General features: G+C 40.7%; 1 protein-coding gene across 1 annotated transcript in view; it reads left to right on the plus strand.

Moving 5' to 3' along the window:
* The window catches only part of LOC126194943 (protein expanded), a 161,630-nt gene that overhangs the window by 105,492 nt on the left and 43,630 nt on the right, over positions 1–12,508 (plus strand). Inside the window, exons 4-5 of the mRNA XM_049933330.1 lie at positions 6,228–6,307; positions 9,832–10,027. Of these exons, the coding sequence (XP_049789287.1) occupies positions 6,228–6,307; positions 9,832–10,027 (276 nt within the window). The remainder of the gene's footprint in view (positions 1–6,227; positions 6,308–9,831; positions 10,028–12,508) is intronic.

Genomic DNA, 12,508 nt, shown 5'->3' on the forward strand with positions numbered 1-12,508 from the left:
CAAGGTACTTTTATGATCAAATCTACAGCGAGGCCCTAGATTTGATCAAATTTATTTGACGACAGACGGGATTTGACAAAGTGTCTTATTACACCATGAAACTTCTTTGATATAAATATTTGACATATGAAGTTTGACAAAGAAATTCGATAGTGTAATACTGGCCTAACTAGGCACGAGCATACGCAGTAGGTTCCCGGGTTTGTGAGTAGCTCGAAGACTGCTTAAGTAATAGAACCTAGTACGTTGTCCTCGACGGCGAATGTTAATCAGAGCTAGATGTATCGTCAGGAGTACTCTAGGGAAGTGAGATAGGAGCGCTATTATTCTGACGGACGGGCCGGCAAAAATTTACGATTGTTTTGTGATGATATGTTGTACAGGAGGCTGTCTTCGTTGAGTGACTTTAGTAGAATACAAGATGACCTATTGTTAGACAAAATTTCTAGTGGTGTGGTGAATGGCAGCCAACTCTAAATGCAGAAAAATGTAAGTTAGTGCAGATGAGTAGCACAAACAATCCTGGTGTGTTCGAATGTAGTATTAGTATTGTGGTGCTTGACAGAGTCACTTCGACTAATTATCTAAACTTAGTGATGCTAGGCGATGTGGAATGGAAACCATGTAAGGTCGGTAGCAGAGAAGGCGAATGGTGGACTTCGGTTTTTTGGGAGAATTTTAGGAAAGCGAGGATCATCTGTGAAATAGACTGCGTATAGCATATGTGTGATCCAAATAGAACTGGCATTTCAGGCTGAATGAAGAACGACTCTGGTGGCACCAACATACAGGGTGTCCGAAAAGTCTTTCCCTGATTACATAAATTGATAACTCAGGAGCCGGCCGCGGTGGTCTCGCGGTTCTAGGCGCGCAGTCCGGAACCGTGCGACTGCTACGGTCGCAGGTTCGAATCCTGCCTCGGGCATGGATGTGTGTGATGTCCTTAGGTTAGTTAGGTTTAAGTAGTTCTAAGTTCTAGGGGACTGATGACCACAGCAGTTGAGTCCCATAGTGCTCAGAGCCATTTGAACAATTTTTTGATAACTCAGGCTAGAAGTAAGATACAAATATGAAACTGGTGTCTGATTGTTTATAATTCTTTCACACGACAGTAAACTTCAACATGAGCGCCCTTGGTAGCACGTAGCACATCTAGGCGATATTCAATTTCCGTCCACACATTAGCCAACATCACTGGAGGGATCGATTCAACGACTGCGGTTATCCGTTGCCGCAGGGTGTCAAGATCTGGTACATGTGTTCGGTAGACCTCGTCCTTGACATAACCCCATAAAAAGAAGACTAATGGGGTTATGTCAGGAGAGCGTGGAGGCCAAACCGTTGGCCCATCACGACCAATCCATCGCCCAGGAAAGGTCATATCGAGATACGCACAGACGTCCAAACCCCAATGAGGTGGTGCACCGTCTTGCTGAAACAAGACATCGGGGTGATACTGAAGCAGCTGAGGAACAGCATACAGTTGCAACATGTCCAGATACACTGCAGATGTGATGGTAGCCTCAGCGAAGAAGAATGGCCCGATAGTTCGATCGTGCAATAGTGCGCACCAAACATTCACCTTTGGACTGCCTCTGGTGCACTCCATGACCTCGCCACGGGGTTGTGAACCCCAAATGCGCACATTATGGCGATTCACTACTCCACTGACAAAAAAGGTCGCTTCGTCGGAAAAGGCAATTCGTCGGCGATACCATCATCGTCCTCAATACGTGATAGCATTTCAACCGCAAAGTCATATCGATGTGTACTGTCATTGGGCAGCAATGCCTGAACGATTTGCACTTTGTATGCACGAAACAATAAACGTTTGTGTAAAACGTCATGGAGAGAGATTTTTGGCATCTGTAATTCACGTAAGGCCCTGTGCACCGAATTCTTCGGACTTCACAGAAAAGACTGCCTTGGTCGACCAGACCTCGGAAGGTCAGCAACCGATCCTGTGTTCTTGAACTTCTCATACCAGGCTTTAATGCTCTTGACATCAGGTGGATTCCTTCCAAATGTTGTCTGGAAGTGTCTCTGCACAGTGGTTGGTGATCGTGTCTCATGGTACCACAGGACACACTGCGCCTTCTCCTGATTGGTTAACATGTCTTCTTGGGCACTGCACCTTATCCACTACTTACGTACTGCGAACCTAAAACAGAAAAAAACTTTGATAGTAGTAAACAATTCGACACAAGTTTCATATTTGTATCTTACTTCTAGCCTGAGTTATCAATTTATGTAATCAGGGAAAGTCTTTTCGGACACCCTGTACATTTCGCGTATGGACCGCAAAGAGAATATTAAGAGAAATGAATGCTCGTTCAGAGGAATATACACTATGAGCCAAAACATTATGACCACCTAATTAAAAGCATGTTGGTCCACATCTGGAACGCAGTTCAGCAGTGACTCTACATGCAATGGATTTGATAAGTACGTGATAGGTTTCCAGTGGTTTTGGCACCATATGTCTACGCTTTGCTCAAACACTTCCTGTAATTTATGGGCAGTTGGTTTGTGGGCGCGGAGTTGACACCCGATAGCGTCCCATTTGAGTTTCAGATAAGCCAATTTACGGTCAAGACAGCAACGTGAGTGCGCTATAACGCTTCTCAAGCCATTGCAGCACGAGTCTGGCCTTGTGACGCGGCCAGCTATCCTGCTGGAATATGGGTTATAGCTGTTGCGGGTGACATCGAGCGTAAGGGGTTACAGGTGTCCCTAGTCATGTTCACATAGTCCATGCTGTCACGGTGCCTTCGATTGCTAACGCAGGTCCCACGGTAGCCCGTGTGAGTGTACGCCATAACATAATACTGCTCCCACCATCTTGCGTCCTCGGTGTGCTGCACGTTTCGGCAAGCCGTTCGCCTGGGTGACAGCGTATCTGTACACGACCATCGACCTGGTATAACAGAAACGGTATTCGTGCGACCAGGTGACACGATTCCATTGATCCGCGGTCCAATCTCGGAGACCCCGTGCCCACTGTAATCGTAAGTGACGGTGTTGTTGGGTCAGTATGGGAACATGCAGGTGTCCTCTGCTGCGGAACACCATGTTCATCACTATGAGCTGATCTGTGTGCTCCAAAACACTTGTACCTGCTCCAGCACTGTACTCTGACGTCAGATCTGCCGCAAATCGCCGCCTACTCTGCTTTAGAGAGCGGGCGAGCTACCGATTCCCATGTTCTGTGGTCAGATATGGACATCCAACTCCTTGTCGCCTACTCGTGGTTTCAGAATGCTTCACCCACTTTCCACACTTGCTCACGACAGTAGCACCAGAACAGCTGACCAGCTTCGCCGTTTCCAAGATGTCCGCTCCCAGGCTCTGGGCTACAACAATCGTCGCTAAAATGATTCCCCATTCGTCTCATTTAGCAGAAGTAGAAAGAGGACTGATCTGATACCCCACTTAGGGTTATCACGTCTAAAAATGGACGTTGTACGAGGGTAGTCCAAAAAGTGGTGAAAACCCGATGAAGATTCTCACAGATGTGCTGGGTATTGTCTCTAGTATGACCGTCGATCGCATCAATATCTTTTCAGTTGTGAGCGCACTGTGAGCCAGTAAAGGTGCCTAGAACAACGATGTCTCCAGCCAAGTAGGAGGGCCCACTGAGAGGCTTCGCCTTAATGAATGCAGCCCACCTAACACAACTGCCACGCACTTCCTTCTTCGTGGCAGTTCTCGGCCGCACTATGCAGGCGCTGTGAAGACGCTCCTGCAGCCTTTTCGATGGGAAGTGTTCGATCACCCACAACACAACCCTAATTGGCTCGCCCTGAGTATCATCTCTGTTCACATGAAACGCTGGATGCGAACACAACACTTGGGCGCAGGCTACACGCTGTAGACCAGCGTAGAGAATTATCGGGAAGCACAGGCGGCTGCCTTCTATGACGATGGTATAACGCTCCGACAAATGTCTTAAATCGGAGCGGCGACTATGGAGAGTAGTATCTGGAAAGTGTATCTAACTCTTGCAAATAAAATGTTTCTGATTTTCACTGTGGTTTCCATTTAGCGACCGATCGGAACTTACTTTCTGGACAACCCTCGTATTTAGCCGGGCAAATAGGGAGAATTGGGTATTTTCAATCGTATATTAATAATCAGTGACAGTCAGTTTTTTGCGAGATCAACCTTAAAGATGCTTCAACTAAAAAACACTAACAGCAATAATATCGTAGCAATTCTCATATCAGTTGAGTACCTAGTCTTCTTAATTGCTCACTCTGCTCTGTTAGTATTGTGTCAAAATAAACTAAAAGTTATTCATTTAACTAAATAAACAAGCATCTATTCTTCTAGGACGGAAAACGAGTAGTCAGTAACTTTGGTCATTTCAGTTAGACTCACAAAGAAATAACAATAATATGTTTTTAAGTATTGACATTTCTCATTTAAGCCCACTTCTGCCAATTTCAGTAATTTCGCATACCTGACGCGTATGTCGTTAGTTTGAAAGAGGCCTTAATTGTGAGTTCTCAACTTCATCGATAAAAAGCCTAACGAAGGCCGGGCTGGTGTATAGAGTAATTGGTCGAACATGACCAGGAAACCCTAACTCGACTCGAAATATTGTGACCCTAAATTAAGTTCATTTGCAGTGTTTCAGGAGGGTTTTAAAACAGAATTCACCAGCTGCGACATAGTCACGTATATGAACAGTGATCCAATACTGTCAAGTGTTTTTTATTCCAGTCTTTGATCACAATATCAGTTCTTTCGACCATGGCCGATTTCAGTCAGTGATGACCATCCTCAGGACATGGTGTAGAAAAGATCTGAGGATGGTCATTACTGATTGAAACCGGTCATCGTCGAAAGAATTGATGTTGTGATCAAAGACTGGAACAAAAACATTTAAAACAGAACTAACAGAACCTTTATTTTCATAATTCCCTTTAACCATCTCGGATTTTTCTGTTATGGAAAGGCTTTATGAAGCTAAATTATTGATTGTTGAATAAAAAAAACAGCGATATTGAAGAGCCACCAAAATGCGATCAAATTGAATCACTTGCATCTGACTGCGGCCACAAAACACTTTTTGACTCAAAAGTACTTCGAGGACGTGCCTGATACGGTCTAATCTTCAGCCATAATAGTTGTAGAAAATTGTCTCCTTTGTCTACAGGAAATACCTCTTAAAGCTTTTCACTAATGAGCCCATCGATACGTTTGACTTAACAGCGAAGTCAAGCTTCTTTACAAAACATATTTTACAGCAATTGCAACAAATGAATGACAAAAGCGTCTTGTAACTGTTCCGTTATTCTCCCGCTGGAGAAAGAAGGCAAGAATATTTCGTTGTTCGCTTCATTGCTAAGTTCTTTCTTGAAGCTATTGTTTTAATGGAAGTTACAAAATCATAGCTGTGGCGCAGACGTATCATTAGAATGAATTTCTATCTCTTTGCTGTAACTTGATGTACCGGTATTACAAAACTAAAACTCTGAAAATGCCGCGCATGTTGAGCAATGCTCGGAACGTTCTGGCATCCGGCTGAGGCTTGCGCGCTAGAAGGTCACGGCCGTCTCTGAAATTAATTAGCGTAGCCGTTGATTGCAGTGCTCTCGGGCTGTATACTCGCTAAACCAGCAAGCCGTCCTCATCTCTACCAAACCGACCTCTTTGCACATTACAGCTAATTACTGTTACTCCACGACCGATTCCAAGCAACAGAAATCTTCGGAATGCGTGATAATGTTTCTGTTGTTGTATTTCGAGCGATTCATTTCGAACTTAATCTGCAATTAATAATAACGATATTTAGACCGTAGTTCTTTAAAGAAGATGTAGAAGCATGTTTGACAATAAGAAAAATCAGAAGTGACAATGAAATAACGTTCCAGACCAATGATGGATGGTACAGCGTGAATTATACCTTCCCTCCAGATTCTTTGCTTATTTGGTGTAGTGTGATATGCAAGTTCTTCTGGCAGTTTAACACAATTCGAAAAAAATCCGTTTTTTTGACTTCCGTTGTACGTTCCTGCAGTAGACGTACGCCAGTCGTTGGTCATAAATTTTTCTGATTTAATTAAAAACGATTTCCTATGTGAAGGTTTAGTACCTATTTGAAAAACCTTGAAGGATCATGAATCCCAAATATATACGCTTGTAAAAATATGAAACTTTTATTTTTTAAGCAGTGTTGTGTTGCATGACATTTATTACTTGCAATTTGTCTGATTTTACAGGGTTTGGACGGCAATGGAAGACCCTCCCTCGTGTTGTACTTCAGAGTCCAGTTCTACGTGGACAGTCCATTGTTGCTCAGGTAATTAAACCTTATAAAATTAATGAGTTGAGTTGGCAGCATTTTAGACATTAAGCGCTGTTTATAAAACATGTTCGATAGATCCCATCAACGAAACTGCTCAGAGATTTTGAATGAGTCAGGGTTAGGAATATTGCACGGAGCATACATCCGTATTAAAAGTAAATGATCCGAAATGAAGTTGCGTAGATTCTTATGACTGGTTTTGGACAGAATGTATAACATACCAATGAATGTAGAGGTATAGACATATTTTCCAGTGACGTAAGAGACTGTGATCTCAGGTTTGTAGTCCGTGACAGTTTTGTCATTATTATGGAAACACCTTTTAGATTTGAATATCGAAGATTCCTGTTCTCAACGTGAAAAGTGGTAACGTGCTTTGTTGGGTTTTTAGGGGGAAGAGACCAAACTGCGACCGAGCGAGGTGGCGCAGTGGTTAGACACTGGACTCGCATTCGGGAGGACGACGGTTCAATCCCGCGTCCGGCCATCCTGATTTAGGTTTTCCGTGATTTCCCTAAATCGCTCCAGGCAAATGCCGGGATGGTTCCTTTCAAAGGGCACGGCCGACTTCCTTCCCCGTCCTTCCCTAATACGATGAGACCGATGACCTCGCTGTCTGGTCTCCTCCCCAAAACAACCAACCAACCAACCAAACTGCGAGGTCATCGGTCTCATCGGATAAGGGAAGAAAGTCGGCCATGCCCTTTCAAAGGAACCATCCCGGCATTTGCCTAGAGCGATTTAGGGAAATCACGGAAAACGTAAATAAGGATGGCCGGACGCGGGATTGAACCGTCGTCTTCCCGAATGCGAGCCCAGTGTGCTAACCACTGCGCCACCTCGCTCGGTAACGTGCTTTGTAAACAGGTCTCATTTCTGATGCCCCATGATAAATATATATTTATTTAGCTAGCAATACTATGTAGGTAATAAATAACAACTATTTGAAATAACTTGAGGACACAACAACTTTTTCAAAGTAGCGTCTTTCCTAATTATTTTACTGTGCTAAATTTAGTTCAAGTAACCGCAAGTCGTTTATAGTAGTTCGACAATAATTGGAATTATTAATGTAATTTCATCTAGCTTCTAGCTACTTAACTTTCTTAATGTAGACCTTGACTTATTTCACGTCCATGGAGGTTCTCTTTCAGAAAGAGATCTACTGGACTCCGTGAATGAATCAATGAATGAACAGCAATAAGAAATTAAGGCACCATCTAATACTATTTCATTTGTAGTATATTTCATCCATACTAGACAAAATTAATGTGGTTGTGAAAGGATGTTAAAATAATAAGAAAAAAAGAATGTTTTGTATTCTATTTTAGATGATGTAGTGGTGAGACACAGGTGTGCATTCAACTCATCTAGACATTATTGAAAAAGAAAGAATGCGGGAGTATTAAAGATTGTTACAGTTTCCTTCTTCAGTTGGACCAAGAAGAAGCTTTATGAACTGGTAGCTAGACAGGGGAAATTTCATTTATTCACATATCATATTCTCTAAATCTTATCACACATAAAAGCTCTTGAAAATGTGGAACTATTTATAGCTTATTCGTTTTTCAATAACACTTTTCTGGGTGTTTGACTGTCATTGTGTTGTAATACTGACTGCTTTTCAACCACTGTTGACAGTGGGCAGAACATTGGTTAATACCATGGAGCCAGAAAATGTTTTACTAAAGGCTAATTATGGAAGCATACACTTGTATCTAACTGTATGGTATTTGTGATTAAGAGGGCAACAAATTAGTTTCTTAGATACTTAGTGGGAAGTCTGTAGCCTTTACAATTGTACTTAGAGATCGTATGTTATAAAGGAGGAAAACTCATAATGTAAACTGTGGAATATGAGTTACCCCACTCTCAAAAAGCACTTTCTACAGTACCAAAGCATGCTAAGATAGGTCAGACAGAATGACCAACCCTGTTGCCAATTTCCATATTGTAACATGTGCAAAAATAATTATTACTGTGCCATACTTCTTTTATTATGATAGAAGAGGTAAACCATCTAATTTCCAGTTATTGCAAGTGAAAGAATGCAACCTGGGGTATTGAAAATATAAAGAACCTTAGACTGCAGTAATGTGTAATTCGAGGCATTCAGAAATTCTTGTTTCTGCGAGTATCTGAAATCATTAGAAATTCAAAGAGGAAATAAAAATTATGTGCACTTGTTTACATATATTTACTGTTTTCTGTCTTATATTCAATTACTGTTTGTAAGAAGTGTACAAGATTATTTTTTATGGATCTGGTTCCCTCTCCCCTGCCCCTCTCACTCACCACCTCCATAGAACCCAAAGTTTTTATGTAGCCTGGAGAAGAGCAAGAGGATGGGTGTGCATTGATCACTGCCTAAAAAATATTTATCGTTATAAAGACCATTAGAAAATGGATGTCAATGTAGGAGATACATCATTGTAGTTAAAATGTAAGACACTCATCATGTATGTGACTCGCGTGTCCAAAATTATGTAATATTATATGTAATGTATGTTTTTAATGTAATAATGTATTTGTATTATGTAAAATATCCATATTTTTCAAGTACCTGTCAATACCTATTTCCCATTGTACCACATATTAAGATTTTTTCCCGTTCCAAACACACATGGAGTCTGGGAAGAACGACTGCTTAAATGTCTTTGTGCTTGTAATTATTCTAATCTTGTCTTAGCAGTCATTACAGGAGTGATGTAATGTTAGATTCTTAACTGAACATTAGTGATTGAAACACTGAAAGTAGGGTTTCACAGGATATTTGGCATGTATCCTAATGCACCTGTCAGTTCAATTTCTTTCAGATTTACAGAACACTCTCTCACGAGTCTAACAAAATGTGACTATACATGTTGACCTTCTGTGAATATGTTCAATATCCTCTGTTAATCCTGTTTCGTATGGGTCCCACATACTTGTGTGTTTTGTAAGTAATCTTCTTTGTAGATTGCATAGGATAGGAATGTGAAAGATGTGAGAATAGCATACTGCATATGTCGCCAACATCTGACTGGTATTGTGACACAATTTAAGTGCAATGATATCTGCTTACATTTTACTAAGACAGAAACTTTAATATTACCCATCTTTATCCTGTTTTTACACATTTATTTATTACTGATACAGTGGTGAATAATCAGTACTGCTATGGACGCAAACTGAAATATTTGTGAGGAGTAACAGCTATGTTTCGTAAGTAAATACCACATTCATATGACCCAGGAAGCTGTGCATATTGGCAACAGAAACTCTGTTCTGTGCCTTTGTATGCCCACTCCATAGATATTACTGCCTTGTGGTAGAATGATTGCCATTCCCATATGTCCTTAGTATCTCTGAGGTTACAGAAAAGGAGCTAATCAACAGGTGCTGCAGGTATACTTCAACAGGTGGAATACGTTACATATGAGCAGAAGAAGGATAAATCAAGAGTTGTTATGACTGTTAGTAAATTAACGTTCACATCGGAGCAGAGGCTTTGAGCGGCACTGTGACACTGTCTGCAGGGATGAGGAGACTCGTCACCATTACTACCTGCAGCTGCGCCACAATGTGGTGTCCCGCGGCCTGCTGCATGCCTGCGCCAGTGAGGAGCTGCTCTACCTGCTGGCGGGGCTCGCCCTGCAGGCGGACCTCGGCGATTACAACCCACAGCAGCACACGGGCGCCTACTTCGGCGCAGCAGAATACTTCCCGAAGCAGGTAACATTGGTCTTTTGTGAAAAGGCTCTGTGTCAAAGCTTGTTGACACGTCTGGTGAATTTTCTTGTTTGATATGCTTCTCTCCTTTACTTCTTCTCCTGTGGTTGAAGCATATTATCCCTTTATCAACTTGCAAACTCTGATGTCCTCTTCACCATTGTCTTCTCTTTTTTTCCATTATTTGCCATTCTCTCTTTTTCGGGAAATGTGTCCTTTATTTTGTTTCCACCTAAGCAATGAAACTTTTAGCTTTGATTGTTATATCTAACAATTGAATTGATGCTGTAATGCCTGCAAGTTGAAAATAAATAAAATTTCTCTACTTAGTTTATTGTAGAAAAGGAATTAATTTTTTTCACACTTGGCTGCACTGTATGGTCGCTGATAGTTTTTGTACCACAATGAATTGTGATTTAGTTGTCCAGATGTGTTTGTTATGGACACACAGCTGTCCATGTAACATTCACTATATTTCTGGTTTGTCATATATACATTATTTTAACAATATTATATTATTTTGTCAATAATTGATTGTTTTCATTGATATATTCAGTGTATTTCTGATTTCCTGAAGTTATTACATCCCAATAAAGGGGCTATGGCATGTTACATTATCACTCCTTTGTTGATATGCTGTGTCACTGTACACACGTGTTATACACAAAAATTACTATTTAGACTGTTGCGATCTGATGGGGTTAGTGAGATTTTCTCCAGGGTTAAATAGTACAGTGTAATATTCCCTTTCACATTTTACAATTCCAGTAGGTAAAAACATGTTGTCTGGTCTTACTGCTGAAGAATCTCCAGCAGAACTGGGGAGCTACGAAGGGAATGATGATAAGGCCGATGACTTAGGATTGGTAACTATGTCATCGAGTGCAGATGAAATAACAGATGGAGTCAACGAAAATTACATTGTACAAATATTAGAGGTACTTTAGAACTTATAACCAGCAGGGATGCAGCTAATGTTGGTGATTTACCACCAGGAGCTAAGTGAAGCAAAGCGTAAGGACATGAAGTGAAAATATGCAAATGAGACAGTGTCACAGGTTGAGGACTAGTGAATACTATCATAGAACGAAGCAACATCTAGACTTGCCAACATAACAACATAAATTTTCTTCTAACTAAAAAAGAACTAAGGTTCTTTAGTGCCATATTCCTGCTAGGTGAGTATCCTAAGCTTCGCCATGAGAATACGTGTTGGGAACAGGCTACAATACTGTTTTTTCGGTATTCTTCAACTCTGTGCCAAGAAATAGGTTTCAGGAAATAAAGAAATTCATTCACCTGAATGACAGTTCCAAGTACAAACTGGGACTGTAGTTTGAAATGCTGAAGAAGTAATTTGATTTATTCCCTTCAGAATATCAATTAATTGAAAGATAGTACATTATTATGGCAAAAATTCAGATAAGATGTTTCTGGAGGGAAAGCCTATCAAAGTAATATATAAAATTTGATATCTTATGAGTTCCACTGGCTTCCTTTATAATTTTTCACCATACTGTGGCAAGACACAACAAACAGGAGGCTTTAGGTGCAAAAGTCAATAAATGAGCTAATCTTCATCATTTTAGAAACCGAGTATCCAAAACTTTTCTTTGACAACTTTTTCACCAGTGTTGACACACTCATCACAATGGAAAGAGGAAAATGAAAGCTACTGGAACAAAAGAAAGATGCAAACTGATGCATGCCCCTTGGTTGATAATAATAAAAAAAAAGGTGGACAAATATTCTGTGACTACATGTTTGACAAAGAGAATGAAATTCTGGTGGTGAAATAGAGGGACAAAAAACCAGTACTATTACTCCTTTGAGTTACTCACAGGTAAAGAAAAGAAAATGTCTGTTAGAAAGCCACGTATCATTGAAGAATACAATGCATGCTTAACAAATCGCTTATAGAAATGTGAAGGTTTCACTTTTCGATGTCCGAAGGAGAGTAGTGATATACCTTACCTAGAAAACAGGATTTGCACTTAAACACACAAGACCACAAGTAAGCAGACTGGTAGGAAGACTGGTGGCTAGATCGAGGAAACCACTTTGCTGTGCCAAGTAAAACAGAGAATAGATGTGCATACTGCAAGAAAAAAAGCAACACAAATGTATGATGGGTGCACTGTTGGTGTCCATAACAAGTGTTTTATTTCACTTCATACTGAATAGACACTTTGTAATATCAGAAACAGTGTTTCTGTTTTGTCCATGATGTTTCTTACTTCTTACTTCTTCTTCTTCTCTCTCTCTCTCTCTCTCTCTCTCTCTCTCTCTCTCTCTCTCTCTCTCTCTTTTTTTCCCACTGACAGTAATACTGCGTTTTTGATAGCTAATTTTGCCAATGTCCCAAAAGTGGGGTGGTCTATAGTTTTTGTACTAATAACTGAAATTTTTCAAAGCAGCTTTTTCTTTAATTTATCATTCAGGATATCACATTAATGTAAAAAGGTTGACAAAATAAAATAATAA

This window comes from Schistocerca nitens, chromosome 7 (genome assembly GCF_023898315.1).
Source record: "Schistocerca nitens isolate TAMUIC-IGC-003100 chromosome 7, iqSchNite1.1, whole genome shotgun sequence".
In the NCBI taxonomy this organism is placed as follows: Eukaryota; Metazoa; Arthropoda; class Insecta; order Orthoptera; family Acrididae; genus Schistocerca; species Schistocerca nitens.